This window comes from Microcaecilia unicolor, chromosome 6 (assembly GCF_901765095.1).
Source record: "Microcaecilia unicolor chromosome 6, aMicUni1.1, whole genome shotgun sequence".
Taxonomy (NCBI): domain Eukaryota; kingdom Metazoa; phylum Chordata; class Amphibia; order Gymnophiona; family Siphonopidae; genus Microcaecilia; species Microcaecilia unicolor.
In genome coordinates, this window is record NC_044036.1 from 129,258,010 (window position 1) to 129,277,067 (window position 19,058).

Sequence of the window (19,058 nt, forward strand, 5' to 3'; positions counted from 1 at the left end):
TACAACTTTTCCATTGTTATTTTTACAAAATAACCCCCTCCCCATTTCTCCCATTCTCCTCTCCTCCACCCCATCCCTCACCATTTCCCCCCTCCTCCTCCACCCCATCCCTCACCAATCTTCATAAGGTCACTAGGATCATAGGTATTTTTACATTTCTCACTTTCAATTGCTCCACATTTTTAAAAAGGATTTATGCAACCTATGCTGCTGCCAACTGTATAATTGCTTTTGAAAATCAACCCGAGTATCTCTATCTAATATATTCAAGAAATAAACTTTCCTTTTGAGACTTCAGCTTTATTCTGCTAATTTTGTTTTCTTGGTCTGTTTTAGTAAATGATACACAAGAGATTGGAACATTAAAGGATATCAATGTAACAAACCCCTCAACAGAGACCTGGAGGATTCACAAGCTGGACTCGAGTACCCGCTATAAGTTCTATCTCTCCGCTTGCACTGCTTTGGGCTGTGGGAGGCCTGTCACAGAGGAAGGCCTGACTATAATGCAAGCAAGTAAGTCATTCTGTGGCCTTAAGAGGAAATGTAGTAATTTGGACTCTTCTTTCCAGAATGATTACAATAATTCTTGACTCATCAGGCTTTTCTCTCCCTGGACTCTTTTCTTCTTAATATTAAACGGCATTTGACCGGCCAGGTTCGGCACCTGGCCACTTAAATGCCGGAAAAAACTGTCTATCCACCGATATTCATTGATGAGTAACATGTAGCAGCAGTGAATTTATGTAATAATTCAAACACTGGTTACCACTGTCACAGAAAATTTGCTCTATTATGGTCTTCTTTTCAAGGTTTGCATGTGCTGTATTTAAACACCAGGGGTAAAATTTACAAAGCTTGGATAGGAGTCACACATGTAGAGTGGCTGAATATGCTTAGTTGGTTTTTCTTTAGCTAAAACTAGATGATCAAATTAATAGGGACAATATTCAACACACGTAAATATTTGGTGAACCAGCACCAAATATCCAGATTGACATTGTCGCCTGAAGTTACTTTAGTCTGGCTGATGCTCATTGCCAGCATGTGGATAACGAACTGGGCATCGTTAATCTGGTTCCACATACTTGGTTAGTTGTCTGTGCACCAGCACTGAACATAAGCAATGCTCAGATAATTTCTGAGTATGCCACATCTTCCCCCCTCCCCCAATTACCCTGGTACTATCAGGATAGTATCAGGGCAGTCAGAGATCCTTGATTACTCTCCAATTAGGTGCAACCGAATTTCAGAGCCTGAGCTGGAGAGCACTATTTCTCTGGTCAGAGTCTCTCCCACCTGGTTAAATATTACTGAATATTGACACCAACTAGATTATTATTACTATCATTTATTATACTGCTTCTAATTGAAGCAATTCAATATATCAATAGAGGAAAGAAAGAAAGAAACTCCATAAATTAATAGGAAACAGCAAAATGGAGCCAAACATACACCATTCATCATAATCTTATAGTTATGTGGTCATCTTATCTTACATCCATTCACACCATCAGAAGCCATCCCGCCTGTCACAGGAGCCAGATAATAGAATACTAGTTGTCAAATGCCAACTGAAAGAAGTTGGTCTTTAAGGATGCGCGAAAGAGAGAATACGATTTCTCCAGTTGAAGATATTGTGGGAGTCAGTTCCATAAGATGGGCGAGAGAAAGTACAGTAAAAAGCAGAGGATCAAGCTGACTCCTATCTCGCTTTGGAAGGATGTGGCAGGATGAGCCTATTATCAGTTAAGGACCAGAAGCATAGAAACATGGCAGCAGATAAGGGCCAAATGGCCCATCCAGTCTGCCCAGCCTGCCCACTAACTCCTCCTTTTTCTAAGAGATCCCATGTGCTTGTCCCATGCTTTCTCAAATTCTTGTCTCCATAACCTCTACAAGGAGTCCATTCCACGTATCCACCACCCTTTCCATGAAAGAGTATTTTCTTAGATTCCTCCTAAGCCTATTTCCTCTTAACTTCATCCTATGCCCTCTCATTCCAGAGTTTTTCTTCATTTGAAGAAGGCTCACCTCCTGTACATTAATGCCACTGAATTATTTAAACGTCTCTATCATATCCCCTCTCTCCCGCCTCTCTTCCAGTGTATACATGTTGAGGTTCATAAATCTGTCCCTCTATGTTTTATGATACAGATCAATGGCCAGTTTTGTAACCGCCCACTGGACTGACTCCATCCTGTTTATATCTTTCTGTAGGTGCAGTCTCCAGAATTGCATACAGTACTCTAAATGGGGCCTCATCTGTTTAAAGTACTGTGGGCAAATGTACCCCATACATGTGTGGGTGTGTATGGGATACATTTGCCCACAAAAAGAATGCTCTTTGGATGGGGGGGGGGGGGGGGGAGGTGCTGATTAATTGTTATGAATGTATGTTCATAAATTCAATATTGAAAAAATGAAGTGCAAAATCAATGTCTCAATAATGAATAGATCTTATGTCGCTGTTTGTTGAAGGTAAAGTTAGCTGTGTAACAACCTAAAAATTAAAACAGTACCTTACTTTTGAAACCTTTCATCCATGTAGAACAGCCGATTGAAGGGGGGGGTCATTCCATCCTCTTTGTACTACATTGAGTGGTATAAAATGAAAAGCACTAAAATGCAAATATAATCCTATGATTATAGTAGCCTAGTGGTTAGTGCAGCGGACTCTAATCCTGGGGAGCTGGGTTTGATTCCCACTGCAGCTCCTTGTGACTCTGGGCAAGTTACTTAACCCTCCATTGTCCCAGGTATAAATAAGTACCTGTATATAATATGTAAACCGCTTTGAATGTAGTTGGAAAAACCACAGAAAGGCGGTATATAAGTCCCATTCCCATTCCCATGATAAGGCAATGAGTTTCTTCATTTCACTTTGTAAGAATAGTGAGCAGTCCACACTGCACCCTGAATCCCTGGCACATATATCGCCTTATCTTTCCGAGGAAAGTTGAATCATTAAATTCCAATAGACCATAAACCATGTGTATGGAATGGTTATGGCTATAAGAACAAAAACCTTTGAAACCAAATTTGTAAGTTCCACTGTATAATTTAGCAAAAGCAAAACAAGTTCTATGTTGCTGTTGAATTAAATGTCAAGTGGTTGTTTAGTCTGTGTGAATTTCTCTCCTGTTTTGTCACTGAACACTAATTTTTAATGTCAGAGCTCATGAGAAGGGGTTATTACCTGTGAAGTGTGTCACCTGCTTCTGTACATTTTATAGGCACAGGGATCAGGAGGATTTCGGAAGCAATAAATTCGACACAAAACTTTCACCCCACTGATTTGCACCAGCCAGGAGATCAGCTCACAGTCCGGCTAGTGGCAAAGAGTGAGGCTAATAAATCTTCTAGCATTTTTGAAGATGTAATTGAAACAAGGGGCCGAGGTGAGAAATGCAAACCCTTTGGCGTAATACACTAAGGGTATATTTTCAAAGGCTTAGTCAGGATATGCAAACATGATATAGAGTTAGACGGTTACCCTGAAGCAGCAAAAGAACATTTTCTGTTACTTATTTTCATAGGGGCCGATATTCAGACTGCAGGAGTTAGACTGACCAACTCCCACAGTTGGCGCTAAGCCTGGATTTTCAATGCCGTTCCAGTTCCAGTGACCAGCATTGAATATCCGGTTTCTTTTTGGCCAGTATAAAGATAACAGGCTAAGCCAATATTCGGCAGTAGGGGGTAATCTTTAAACCAGCCAACGATATTCCATGTTTCACATGGTCAAATATAACCATTAAACCAGCTTTAAAAATCAGTGGATAGCCAATTATATCAGGCAATATAACTGGCTAACTGGTAACCAGCAATATTCAGAGGCGGATAACTGGTTATGTACCATTTAATTGGCTAGGGGCCATTCCTGGCTGGTGAAATGGTTTTGAATATCAGGGGGATAATGTATAACCACATTAAAAAGAAGTTTTCTGGGGCATTTTGTGGCATGACTATAAATTATGCACCTACATTTGCAGTTGGAAAATGTAAACACTTAACAGACAAACCATTAAAGTTGCAGTTGATACCTATTGAACATTACTTAAATATATGCACGTATATTTAATTTTTCTGCATATTCAGCCAGCATTAACACAAAGGGAGTCATTTTATAAAGGCTGTTTTACATACAGAAAATACCTTTTATAATCTTATGGTACAGTGTGTTTTCATGTAGGTGTCCTGTGTGTAGAATTCCCAGGGGGAGTTTAGGGAAGCAGGGATGGTGTTGTATTGTGCATGCATATAACATGTGTGAGTACACATGTAGAACACACAGCTACATTTACACCTGTGAGTCTTGGAATTTTAAGCACGATTGGCGCAGTCTGGAAGCCACATGATAGCCTAAGTTGCCATATGCAATAGGTGTCAGGTAAGCATCCTGTTTCAAAATCAGGACTACAATAGGGGCCAGTACTTATGACTGGGTTTGTGAAGGCTGAAAGTGAACTATGTATACAGACACTATCCCTCTGATATATAGTTGGTGTCAGGCAGTGTGGTTAGCTACCGTGACCAGCATTGAATTTCCGGATTTTTTTTTGGGATGGCTCTAACTTAACTGGCTACATGAATATTCAGCACCAGGCCGATTAAGTTAATAGCGAGCAAAGCTAGGACTGCTTTTTATGTTCCGATTTGCCTGCTAAACGTAGCCGACCAGCGCTTGAATATTCGCATATGGCCAGTTATCTCATGTTGAATACTAGTGCTCAGTACTGGCTATGTCGCATGACTCCCACAGTGTCAGTTTCCAAAGTAGTCTAAACACCTAAGCGGATAACATTTACTTGAACATGGGGTTCAGGGGACTGTGTGCTGTCTAAACTCACCCCCAGTGTTTTCCACTGTGAGTCTACCTTATAGATGGTCCCATCAACTACAACATTATTAGTAAGATTCGAATTGTGAGGACGACCAATAACCAGAAACGTAGTCATTTCTGTATTCATTTTCGATTTGACAGACCTTTGCCCATGACTGCAAACAATCCAATTCATAAGTTGGATATTATAACGCCAATATTCATTGCTTTACCAGCTAAGTTCAGCGGACAGATAGACCCATAGAAATAGCAGGGCTATCTTTGGCTTGACCAGCTATGTTCGGCTTAACCAGCTTTGTTCATAGTGGCCAACACCCCCACCCCCCGGAAATTCAAAGCTGATCATCGGATACAGCCAGGCATTGAATTTCCGGGCTTGCTGCCGATTACAAGAGTTAGACAAGCTGCCTCCCACTGTCTGAATATTGGCCACTAGGACTGTAGAGAAGCAGAATTTAGGTCTGACCAAAACTAATCAAATAATGCCACTATGAGCTCCTCTCCTTTCCGCTCAGACTACTTTTATATGGATAGTATTGGGCTGTTCAGTGATTTAAATGGTCCGATATTATCTGTATAACTATAAACGCAAGGATATGCAAATTGTGTGTTCACCACCAGCTGTCAGCAATGCATAATCTGTTTTGAATCATATAAAACAATTATCATTCCATAAGATTAAAGCCACTTTTAAGGCCCTCGGAATAAAATTGCTATGATTATCTTGTTGCAGAGTTTTCCAGAGAGAATTCTTGCCAAAGTTTCAAAAGCATAATCAGGATCTGTGCTCATAAATAAGGAGTTTTAAGAATAGATGGGATAAATGCACAGAAGTGGATTTTCAGCTTCTATGTGTGCATAAAAGAGGCATTTTGGTGGGGGGGGGGGGGGGGGAGGGTGACAGATTTGAGAATAGATGTATAACTTGAATGTATAACTTAAATTTTCAAAAGGACAGTCACTGTTTTGAAACAAGTAAGTAGTGTGTACAGGGTTTAACTAGTAGGTGATAGACCCTGGCCATTCAATTCGTAGGACGTAGAAGATATCTCTGCCACAGTGGCTGTTTCTACTCCTAGTCCAGTGGTGCTCTACAGGAGTAGGAGAGAATGTCAGGCAGGGGCGTAGCCACGGGTGGGCCTGGATGGGCCTGGGCCCACCCACTTTGGGCTCAGGCCCGCCCAGCAACGGTGCACCTCCCGTCATCCGCGTCGTCGGGCAGCTGTGTGTTAGCTGCACGCTGCTACAAAATATGCTTCTTCCGCCGCGGCGCTGGCCCCGCCTCCTCTTCAGAGAGTTCGGACGGGTCGGAGAATATGAAGCCAGCCAGAAGGAAGGAGGCACGTAGCGGCTCGGCTCCCCTGCACTGCTGCAGACAGAGTTAGATCGCCGTTGGATGGAGATGGAAGGGGAGTGAGGGGAAAGAAGGCCTGCAGCGCGCTGGCGGGTCACGGGTGGCTGGGAGGTGGGAGAGAGCAAAAACTGCAGTGGTTGGCTGGGGGGGGAGGGGAAGGGGAAAAATGTGCAGCATGTCAGCGGGTGGGAGGAGGGAGGGAGAGAAATAAACCTACACCATGCTGGCAGGTTTTCTTGAGGGATCAAGGAGAGAGGGAGAGACAGGAGCACTTGGGATGAGGGTAGGGAGTGAGACAGGGTAGTGCTAGATGGGGTGGAGGAATAATTGTTCAATGGGGGGGAGGGATGGAGAGATGCTGCAAGGGGAAAGAGAGGGAGAATTGTTGGATAGGGGTGGGATGGGATGGGGAGAGGGAGGTAAAGGCTGCATAGGAGTGGTAAAGGACCAGAGAGAAAAGTGTTGGACATGGAAGTGGAAGAAAAGGAGGGAGAGAAGAGAGGGGAAATGTTGAACATGACATTGAGGTGAGGGGAAGGAAATATGGAGAGATGCTGTGTGGCGGGGCGGGGCGGGGGGGGGGGGGGTTGTGAGATGTTAGACCAGGGGCTCAAGGCAGGGAGAGGGAGAAAAGTTGGACATGAAGGTGGAGGAGAGGAAAGGAGAGATGCACAAGCGGGGGAGGGGAGAAAGAGGGAAGATGGATCCAGGGAGAGAAGATGGACAATGGATGGTAGGGAAGAGAAAGGGCAAAATGCTGAACAATGGAGGAGGAGAGGGGAGAGAGATGGGGCAGGAAAATGCTGGTGGTAAAAGGGATAGGGAGATATCAGGCTATGAGAAAGAGGGAACAGATGCTGGGCTGGAAGGGTGGAGGGAGGGAGACACTGGGAATGGTGGAAAGCATGGGGGAGAGGCCCAGGGAGTGGAGATGGCAAGGAAATAAATGAGAGAACAGTGATTACAGAGGTAGAAATATGGTAATGGTGCGTAGATTGAAGATGGAAAGGAATGATAGGCTGGGAAGGAGAGAGATGGGGGATGGGAGAGCTAGTGGGTGAAAGGAAATGGAAATGTGATAGATATCTGAAGGAAAAGATTTAGAAAGAGGATGAATTTTGAGTGTACAGAAGCAGAAAAGAAAGAAAGGAAGGAAAGATCAATATTTTAGAGGCAGGTGCAGTGAGGAAATGAAATGACAGGAGAAAAAAAGACAAATGGACAGCCGCTTGAAGAATTAGCAGAAGACAGGAAAGCGGGAAAGAGAAATTGGAACCAACATGATGGAAAAATAAAATGTCCAGACAATAAAGGTAGAAAAATCACTTTATTTTGAATGTTTTAAATGGAATATGTTAGCTTTGGAAATGTGCATAGTGGATGTCTTTTTATTGTGTTAAGTAGAAAAGGAAATGCGCTTTTTTTTTTTCTCCAGTGTTGCAGTGCATGCTGAGGTTCCCAGTTCAATTTTGTCTATATATTTTTATTTCTAATTTGTGATCCCTTGTTCTGTAATTTTGAGCAGGGCCTGTCCTTTTATGTTAAATTGTACAGCGCTGCGTAACCCTAGCAGCGCTATAGAAATGTTAAGTAGTAGTAGTAGTAGTAGTGTGACTGTAACGGCAGATGAAGAGATTAGAGAGGAGAGGGAATTGGGGAGGGGCTTCTTTATTTTCTGCCCTGGTCACCAGCATGGTTAACAGCAGCCCTGACCCTTGCTATAGCTAGTGGGGATCCCCAAGCTCTACCAGCTGGGGATCTCTTCCGAAGCTGGCCAGAGCTGCCTTCCACCGAGCTTGGCAGATGGGGGCAGCATCCTGGAGCCACTGACAACTAAGCATGTATGGGGTGCTGGCATCAGTGGCTCGAGGAATTGCTGCTGCCTGCTGGGCTTGGCGGAGAGGAGTTCTGGCCATCTCTAGTGGAGGACCCCTGCTGACAGACATTGGGGATCCTCATCAGCTAAAGTATTTATATTTTGAGTTGGGGAAGTGCTGGGGGAGAGAGAAAATTTTGTGCCCACCCACTTTGTGCTCAGGCCCACCCAAAATTGATTGTCTGGCTACGCCACTGATGTCAGGTAGCTCCATCTCTCCTCCCTTATCCCCAGGAATGACCCTGTGGATACACAGAGCCACAAAACTCAATTTCCAACAAACTATATGCAAGTAGCTTGTGTTTCAAAGTACGGGTGTAACTTTTTTTTTCTTATGTTCACTAGGGAAAAATATCCCCCTTTCTGTTTATAAAGCCTCATATTGTTCTTCTCGTTTTTTCAGCATATGTCGGGCCTTCCGAGGGCGTCTCTACTCAAGGCTGGTTTATTGGACTCATGTGTGCCATAGCATTGCTCACACTTGTCTTGTTAGCTGTCTGCTTTGTTCATAGGAATAAAGGAGGAAAGTATTCTGGTAAGTGAAACTTATTTATTTCATTTTTCTCTGTTGTTCTATATTCATCGCACAGTTGAAGACTGAAGCAGTTTTCTCTATACAGGGAACATAAGAGTAGCCATACTGGGTCAGACCAATGGTCCATGTACCCAATATCCTGTTTCCAACAGAGGCCAAGTCAGGTCATAAGTACCTGGCAGAAACCCAAATAGTGGCAACATTCCATGTTACAAATCCCAGGGCAAGCAGTGGCTTCCCCATGTCTGTCTCAATAGCAGACTATGGAATTTTTCTCCAGGAACCTGTCCAAACCTTTTTTAAACCCAAATACGCTAACTGCTGTTACCACATCCTCCAGCAAAGAGCTCCAGAGCTTAACTATTCGTTGAGTGAAAAAATCTCTCCTCCTATTTGTTTTAAAAATATTTCCATGTAACTTCTTTGAGTGTCCCCTAGTCTTTGTACTTTTGGAATGAGTAAAAAAGTCGATTTATTTCTACTCATTCTACACCACTCAGGATTTTTGTAGACCTCAATCATATCTCCCCTCAGCCGTCTCTTTTCCAAGCTGAAGAGTCCTAACCTCCATCCTCACCCATGGTGAAAAAGAACAAACAAAGCATGATAGGTCATGGGCATGACTGGCAAGTCCATATTTGGATGCCCAGTGCAGAACAGGTGACATGGACAATGGTTGGGAGGCGGGGATAGTGCTGGGCAGACTTATATGGTCTGTGCCCTGAAGAGCACAGGTACAAATCAAAGTAGGGTATACACAAAAAGTAGCAAATATGAGTTATCTTGTTGGGCAGACTGAATGGACCGTGCAGGTCTTTTTCTGCCGTCATCTACTATATATATATATATATATATATATATATATATATATATATATATATATATATGATGAATCTGTCATCAAAAGATGAGCAAGGGAGCACTAGAAATGCCCCAATCTCTTACCTTTCCAAACCCAGCTCACCCTTACTGCATGGGTGACATAGCAGAGGAATTGATAACTTTATGCATTTATTATTTTATTTCTATTAATTATCTCTATCAGAAAACCCAAAGGGATTTACATTATAAATAACATGTTTTACTCCACATTCAATCCCATCCATTCCCAATCCCTTACCAGTACACCTGTTTCTTCCAGTCAGATAGTCTCAGCCCTCTGCCTGAAAACCCTCCTCAAACTGAAAAGATCTGAACAGTTATGTAGTATCTGTGTTAACAAATTCTTTCCTATTTGTGCTGCTGCTTAAAATGTATGAGGCCTAGTACTCTGTAATAGTACATAAGAAATCCCTGGACTTGCCAGTAGCCCCTGGCACTTACTGACCAATAATCCTGAACTCTTTATTTAAGACACCCCAGAGCTGAAAGGCAACCAATGCAAGAATTTCAATGTGGGAGGTCAGGTGATCCCTTATCCTCTTCCCCATCACCCACTTAGCTGCCATGTTTCTATTCTATTTCAACATTTATATCCTGTTGGATTCAAAGTGGATTACATTAAAAAGATTAACATACTGTTAAAAAACACATTTTATTCGTTGAGTCATGTTTTAAAATACATATAAAACAGATAGGTCTTTATATTTTTAAGGAAGAGAAAATAAGTGGGTTGTGATTTAATTGAAAGAGGAACATCATTTCAAATTTTACTAAAAATGAAAGAACCTCTAACAACTGCTTAAGTTGTACAAATGTGGTGAAATGGTAACTTAGCATTAAAGAAGAATGAAAATGTGAAGAAAGTCTTATGGCTGATGATAATAGATAAGATGTGTTGAAGAGAGGGCACAAAGCTGAAGACTGGAAGGTGGCCAATGTAACTCAGATTTTTAAAAAGGATTCTGAAGTGATCCAGAAAATTACAGACCAGTAACCCTGATGTCGGTGCCGAGCAAAATAGCGGAAACCATTAGAAAGAATAAAATTACTGAACACATAGACACACATGGTTTAATGGGACAGAGTCAACGTGGATTCAGCCAAGGGAAGTCTTTCCTCACCAATTTGCTTCATTTACATGGTAATATTTTTAAAATGAATAGGAGTAAATATTTTTTCACTCAACAAATAGTTAAGCTCCGGAGACACAAAGATAAAATGTGATAGTAGAGGAGCCACCCAAAACCTATCTAGTCTGCCCCATTTATTTGTGGTGTACATCCACAGACCCCATTTCATGTCTGGGTTTCTCCTCTGAATTTTCCTGGGTTTAGTCAGGTAGTGCTACATTCTGTGCTGAGATTCAAGTTTGATTTTTCTAATATGGTCTAAAGAATAAAATACAATAAGCCATGTTTATTATTTTGCAGTAAAAGAAAAGGAAGATTTACATGCAGACCTTGAAGCACGGTCTGTAGCAGAGGAACATTTTGGAGAATATAGGTAAATTAATATTCCCAAACATTGGCTTACCTGGAATGTCTTTCCCTTGAGTGCAGGAGGAACTAACTGAAGAGGGCAGCAGCAGGGTCAGAATTATCCCTTATATATCATTAGAACATGTGGGGGGAAATATACATTAGACTTACCGGTGGTAGCATTCATATAATTTCCAGTGAACTTTGAAAGGGAAAGCTAATTTACTTTAGAAGCAACAGTCTATATTGCACCTGTGTTATTGGTAAGTGGGGTTAGGCAGAAAGCTATGCATGCAGTTTCCCCCCTGACCTGTCTGGTTAGTCAAGTGCTCACCTTTTAGAACAGATAAATCTAGCCTTGTATTGAAAGAAGACAGCTATACTTCCATGAATGGTATCTCATCTTCCCCGTTCCATCAGCCAGTAACTCTGGGGTCAGTTTGGATGCCTCACTTTCATTTTCTATACTCATTGCAAACACTATCACCAACATTTCAAAATGATTTGGGATGCCAAATGCAAGACAAATTACCCCTTCCTGGACACAATGAAGGACTTTCCTCAGTATTGGGGTGCTCAGTATACATTGGCTCATGTGTGTTGTTTCTTCTTTTAACAGCTCAAATTCATTCTTTTCTTTTTCAGTACATAACTCAAAACTTGTCTACCCGCTTATCACCTCACTTCCTGCTTACACTATTCCAATTTGCTTCTCACCTTGAACCATCTTTCTTCAGTACAATCTATTTAAAACTACAGACTCCCCTTCCTTTAATGTTACTATGCAATCTCTCTTCTAATGTCCTGAGTTTAACCTTCTCTAATTTTCCTACATACATTCACTATACAATTCCTCATTTAGCTAATCTTCTCTGTCTCCTTACACTCTTCCTTAGGAGTAACCTGCCTGATCAATAGAGTTCACTAGGTGTGTTACTCCCATCTTCCTACTACTCTTTCCAAATCAATGCACCTGCAATTCATTTCCTAAGTTGGAGCTTCTTCTCTGACCAGTCTAAAAACTCAGTTTTGGGGGAGTGCTTTTCTCCATAATAAATAGTTTCCCTGTATTCTCTTGTCTGTAATGTATGTTTGCCTTGACTTGACTGGAAGCTCCAGGTAGCAAGAGGTGTCTGTTATGTAAATCCAGACAGTGCAAAATATTTTTAATAGCACTTTAGAAGTGGTAATTAGTAGTAGCCATGGGGACAATTTTCACAAGTGATTGTCTAGCTAGCTAGAAATGTCAAGTAGTAGTAGTAGTAGAAAATAGTCTGGAGCAGAACCATTAGTAAATCTTGGCATTCCCAGGGGTGTAAATTGATCAGGGAAGAAAAATAAACAGATTTTATTCCTTGTTTAACCTCCTTCACAAGTATATAAGCCCTTCTGTAAACACATAGTGGAGGAGTAGCCTAATGGCTAGAGAGTGGACTGAGAAAAAGGAAAACCAAATCTCACTGCTGCTCCTTGTGATCTTGGGCAAAATCATTTAACCCTCCATTGCCTCAGGGACAAACTTACAGGTCAAGATTCAAGAGGAATTATTCAGATAACAGCAGCCTTTCTCCAGGTATTTCCCCTAGCTGATGCCATGCATGGATTTTCAGCAGCACTATACAGACATACAGTAGGAGCCCAATTCGATAAAAGGACTAAGACATCCAGGTTCCATTATAAAATATTATCCATAACTGAATACAGGTGCGTGTGACATTTATATACCTGCAGTTACCCCAGCTATAGACCTGGCACATCAGTGGGCACCTACATGTGGCAGGAATGTATGTAACTTACAGTAGTCTGTAAATTGCATGACTAACAGGAGCCTCACACATACCCCATTCATTCTCTGATCCTGTGTACAACGCTCTTGCCATGCAAGTTAAGCGGGCATTTGGAGAATAGTGTTTAGATGCCCTGCTGGTACTGACATGGATAAGTGCTAATATTCTCAGCATTTACAGAAATACAGGTGCCTAGATTAGAAAATTCCATTTATATGGGCAGTGCCAGGGCAGAGTGTGACACAGTGCCAGGTTATATGGCGAGTGGTGATATTCAGTCCATTCTCTGTATAACTATCTGGATAAATTTAGGACAGAAAAAAAGGCTGCCATAAATGCATATTCAGTGCACTTGCTATATCGACAGCAGTGTAAATATATACAATTTCTCCAAGGACAAGCAGGATGGCAAGTCCTCATCCTGTGGCCGACTTTATTGACGGCTCCTCCACAGCTCTAAAATTCTACCTAGGTGACGCATGAGGTCCGCCACCTTCACACCAGACAGTCAAGTGACCAGGCAATCCTCACGCCCAGCAGCCACCCAGCTATGTACATGCCTACTATCGAATCAACAACTACAGCGGCTGTCTTAACCCTTCCCTCCTGGGCCGAAGTTGTTGGAGGATATTACAGCCTCTGGTGGGCAGGTCCTGGCTACAGGATCTTCTTCCCCAGGTTGATGCTCTCCTTTTAGGAGACCTCCCTCCTCCACATTAATCAAACAAAAACTATGTACATACACTGCAGTTCAATGTAACATGGATGTTGTGTTCCAAAATAATTGACTGCATTATAAGTAAATCTGTGTTCTATAGGTGGGTTGATATTCAAAGCCAGAAACAGCTCCTGTTCAAGGCTAACCACTTAACTGGTTAGTGCTGCTGAAAATAACTGGTTAGCACTGAACTGAAAATGGGCTAATTTGGGGGTGTTCCAGGGGCACATAAGTCAGTCCTATCTTTATGTGTAACCCACAGCCACTTAAGTGCTGAATGTAACACTTAATTGGGTATGCATTAGCCAGCTCTGGAAACCTGGAAATCCAATGCCAGTGTCCACATATGGCCTGGCATTGAATTTCTGTGTTTAAGGTTGGCGGCAGTCAGCAAAATGCTAACTAAAAAGGCCAGAGTCTACAGTGTAATATGTAATAACAGAAAAAAATGGAGGAGGATCCCACCCTTGACTGCATTATGAGGAATCCTATGCCCGGGGTGTACATTTTCTTTGATTATTGCACCATGAAAAACTATTCTAACAATTTTGAACCTGCTTTTTGTGTTGGTATTTTTCTAAGGCAAATTTATGTGCTTAGTTTGATCATCCACAAATTAAGCATGTAGTTTTCTCCTCTGACCTAACTGTGTTTTGGTGATATGTAGAATATTTTATCAACACGCATGATGGGAAGTAATCAAAAAGCTCAATTAATGAGTAAAATGGAATTTTCCTGCAAAAGAGCGTCAATTATTTTCCCACACATTATTGCTATAAAAGACAAGAATAAATTCATGAATTCTAACCTCATCTCACCCTGAGGAACTCCTCTGCAAAACACAGTGAAAAAATATGTGCACTGGAAAAACAGAGTAAAAAATGTGCCTTGTACTATACGAGCTTCTTTTCCCACATTATCGAGGTGATCGAACAGCATGAGAAGTTTTGATTAGTTAAAACTGAGTTGTTTTAGGGGAAAAAAATTACCTGCAGAGAAACCTCTTCTAGTCATTTTTTAGGGCCTAATAAGTCAAATGTATCTGTGCAGTTATACTTTGATTTGGGGGATGGGATGATATCCGACACATTTCTTGGCCAACTCTTCATTTATTCTTCTAGTGATAGTGACGAAAAACCTCTGAAAAGCAGCTTACAGTCACTCAGCGTGGACCTGAAATGCTCAGACAGTACAGATAGCCTTGGAGACTATGGAGACGGAGAGCACGGGCAGTTCAATGAAGATGGTTCTTTTATTGGAGCATATACTGGATTGAAAGACAATGGAAGATCTTCAGCCATGTATCCCATCCATGCATAGAGTCCATCCTTACACTGATACACGCAGTGTCTCTTCCAACGTGCAATGCCTCAGCTCCACTGTAGGAATCCTCAGGCCCTTTCCAACAGATTCCAACATGAACAAAAACCTGTGCTATTTTAAAGTTCTATAAAATGTCTTTCTATATTCCTGGTATAGGTGCAGTAGGGATAACAGCAGCATATGATTTTGTGTTTCTGTAACTATGTGCCTAAATCCTACTCTGGGTGGCGACGGGGGTGGGGGGGGGGGGGAGAGAGATTCAGTTGCCTCCACTGCTGAGAGAGGTTTAGTTACTGGCTCCTCAGCTGGCATTTGCACAGGGGATCATCACTGTCAGTCATACTGCTATATTTAGGGACCTGAACTGCAATACAAAATTTGCTTTACATTGAGTGATTGATGGTCATTTCAGGGTGACATCTTTTGTTCATTAAAGTTCAGGGCTGAATCAGAAACATGGTTAAGAAAGTAAGAAATGCCATACTTGGTCATAGCAAAATTCCATTAAGCACTGCTTTTTCTTTCTAACAGTGGCAAATCCAGTAAAAGTACTGGGTGTATCACACAGTATCGATCCATTTCTTGTTACTTACACCCAGAGATTTCGAAGTCTACCTGGTCAGATATGGTGTATTGACCTTTCCTACAAGAATTTGGGTAAACCCTTCTTAAATCTATTTATATCTACTCCTTTCACCACATCTTCTGGCATCAAAAGGTTTTGTCTTCCTGTGCCAAAGCTCTGAAATCCTTATTCCACAGCTGCTCAGGACTTCAGCATATAGACAACTTCTGGAGAAAGAAAAAACACAGGACACATTCCCCAGATTCATTATGGGTCCCCTAAATTTGAGAATGCAGGGTAAATGCACATGCAAATTAATTAATTGATCCAATTGTCAGTAATTGGACTTATACACACATCTGCCAATGCCTTTTCTTTAACACTGGAGCCTAAAGTATCTCATATGCAACCCAAAAGGGGGCATGGTCATGGGAGGGGCATCAGGGCATTCCAGAACTTAAGGCACAGTTTTATAGAATTCTAGGTTTCAGTAGGATTAAGACCTAGCACCCAGAGTTGGGCAGAGGAATCTGCACTAAAGCTCTGTTCTATAACAACCTTTATAGAATATGACCCTGGTATTCAGACCATGGGAGTTAGCCAGGTAGTCTCCCACAGTCCACACTGAACCCAGATATTCAATGCCAGGCAATTTCCGGTGACAAGCATTGACTTTCCGATTTAAATTTGGCCAGTTCCAACTTAACTGGCTAAGCCGATTTTCAGAACTAGCCAATCAAGTTGGAGCTGGCCAAATCTGAATGGCAAATTTAGCCAGCTCTGTGGTGAAAATCGCTGGATAGCTGGTCATATTACGTGATAACCGGCTATCTCTAAGCCGCTATCCAGCACGGAATATTGACGGATGTCCAGATAAGTGCCGTTTCAGCAGTCAAACCATTTTAAATATCTGGCGGTATGAATTTTGCACAGATCTTTCCAGGACCTTAATTTGGGCATCATTTACCAAATCCGGCCCATGATGCTTTCTGAAGCAGAAATACGTTGTTATTATTATTATTGCTGGATCTTTCCAGGACCTTATCATCCAACTTCACTGGTCTGTAGAGAACCTTAATGTAATTCATACTTTATTAATTTAAAACACGGCACTGTGAAAGGGCACAATAATCTTACCAAGCTGAGGCATTGGAAGCTAAAAGTTGACACGTTTACTGGAGACTGTTGTTTACTCTTCAGCTGGAGGATCCCTGCTCTACTGGTCTCTTTCTTCCTTTCTCTTTTTAGCTTGACAATTCCTCTTGCAATCTGAATTTTCAGTTCAATGGAAACAGTCCCATCATTCAAGAAATAGTCTTTGATATGGTCCTTCTCAGGACATCTATAAAAATGTACCCTGAATCCCATTTGTAGATATCCTTGTTGTGTAATGACTTGGATTCCCTCCCCTCATGGGTTACATATATGATTTGATTCAGTTTTTATTTATAGGATTACACTGTATTAATGGCACCACGGAACTTATTTGCATTGTGAAATTCTAGAATGTGGAGTCCACTATTGGTGCTAGAGAAAATGGGATTCTGCTCAGGCTGTGATCTTTTTTGTTCAGCCAATGTAACATTATCCAAAGATGACACAAGTCCAAAGAGATCCCTTCTTTAGGGCTTCATTTCATATGGTGAAAAGGAACTTTGTGGTGTGGAAAGATCATCATAGTATAAAGACCAGCATGATCCATCTGGTCTACCCAGCAAGGTGGCTGGAGTTGTAGCTGCCTCTCACTGCATTTGTTTAGGATGTACCTGCTGTTCTGTGCAGGTTAGGTTACACCCCTCCATGTCTTTTTTTGAAGTGTGAAAGCCATTTGTTTTTCTTTAATCTCATCCTCCTGCTATATAAGGATGATCAATATTAATATTCATGAAATTAATTGATGTAGCAGAATTGAGTTTGTCAGGGGAAGATCATTTCATTTGACAACTCCTTGCTGTAGTAATGAGGCTGACTTTATTCTTTAGCTGAGGCCGTACCCACAAATGTCTCATACGTACGTTATAGGGGCTTGGAGAAGTTAGTCCATCCATAGGAGCCTTTAGTGGACAAGAGATTGTTATAAAGGTTCCAAAGCACAAACCCAGCCACCAGCATCATGGGAAGGGTAAAAGGCCCCTCCCCCATTGTATTGGGAAGGGGATATTGAGGTCATATTACATTGTCTGGTGGACTCTCAGGTACATTTCTTTGTGTTGGTTGAGGAAGAGTCCTCTGGGTTATTAGGGCTCCTGCACTTTGAGTCACTTTGTACAAAGGGTTTTGTCTACAAAACACCCCCATTTCTTTAGCTTTGTGTACACTGTGCTCATCATAAACTTGTTAATTCGGCAGCATGTGCCAATTTTAGCATTCATTCTAATTTTTTCTGATTGCTGTCTTGTGATTCAGTTCCTTAAAGTGAGAGTTTTTCCAAAGAGCAGTCACTCTCCAAAAAACCATTCCCCATGTTCCCAAGCACACATACAGAAATATTTAAAAAGAAATAATTTCAACGAGCATGGGAGGTCTGAAATGAATCTCTCAGAGTCAGCACTGGTTTATCATCTGTCTACCTGGGTTACATGTTAAACTGGGTTGCAAAGCCTCAATGCCAGCTGATTCAAGGCAAAACCAGCCACATAGGAAGAGACTTCCCAGTGTGGGCACAAATAAGTCAGATTTCAAGATACTCACTTTCAAATGGAGCAAATACAGGTCCTACTTCATAAAATGTAGACATTTGGGCATTTGCAACTGCTCCAAGGCATATATGTGTCAGGTAATTGCTTGTTTGAATCGGGGGTTTAAACGACTAATTGAAAAGGTAACTGTGGTTGCCTAGATGATGTTTAAAAGTAGCTCGGAAACTACAGTTTTCTAGCTTAGCTCGTTAATTGGCTCCCTGTAGATGTCCAGTTTTGTAAAATCAGGCATTTATGCGTGTAAGCTGCAGCATTTGCATGCATAGATTATAAAATTACTGCTTACACATTTAAATAGCAGTCCTTAGAGTAGAAGTTCAAAACTCTGAGTGATCCTGGTGGAGGGGGGGGGGGGGGGGGGGGGAACGGGACAAATTTCTTTGTAAAATGGCTGTTTCTGCTGGATGTGCTGTAAATGGCACTTCTATGTCTTGTGGGCTTAGAGATAGTTTACAAAAGGCTTCGAGTTCAGTGAGCTGTTTGTAAAATACTCATGAAATTGTCCCTTTTCCTACCTAAACAACCTATGCAAAGTAGGCCTTAAAATATACTACTTAGCCTGCTAATTTTTAGCTATCACACACATTTTTTATCAGTATATGAAAACAAAAGGTACAGACTCCTATTATTTAGATTATTACAGAGGGAAGAGGGAACTGCAGATATGAGGATCAGGGGAAGGGTGATGGTTGAAGAAGGTTTGGAGATGGCAAAAAGGCTGGTGAAAGAGGCTAGAGAAGCTAAGAGAGGGCAAAGAAAGATACTTAAGGAAGGGGTACATGAGGGATTTGAGAAAGGTGGCATGGGCAGAGAAGAATAGAAACGAAAGGCAAAAAGATGGTAGAGGTTATGAATGAGACAGGTGAGAATATTAGGGAGGAAAAAGAGAAAGCAATTTTGAAGGAACAAAGTGAGAAAAAATGGAGGCTGACTGATTTAAGAACTGAATAAAGGAGAGTACACAAAAATATTAAAAGGGCAGGAGTTAAGAGAAA

The 19,058-nt window shown here is 41.6% G+C and overlaps 1 protein-coding gene across 4 annotated transcripts in view; it reads left to right on the forward strand.

The window, feature by feature from the left end:
• Positions 1-18,404, forward strand: part of CHL1 (cell adhesion molecule L1 like) — a 147,891-nt gene extending 129,487 nt beyond the window's left edge. For 3 of the 4 annotated variants that reach the window (XM_030208520.1, XM_030208518.1, XM_030208521.1), the window contains exons 22-26: positions 337-516; positions 3,237-3,401; positions 8,480-8,611; positions 10,924-10,996; positions 14,598-18,404. In XM_030208520.1, coding sequence (XP_030064380.1) covers positions 337-516; positions 3,237-3,401; positions 8,480-8,611; positions 10,924-10,996; positions 14,598-14,796 — 749 coding nt within the window. In that variant the 3' untranslated portion in view covers positions 14,797-18,404. The remainder of the gene's footprint in view (positions 1-336; positions 517-3,236; positions 3,402-8,479; positions 8,612-10,923; positions 10,997-14,597) is intronic. The other variant, XM_030208522.1, reaches the window with a different exon arrangement.
• The last annotated feature ends 654 nt before the right edge of the window (positions 18,405-19,058 follow it).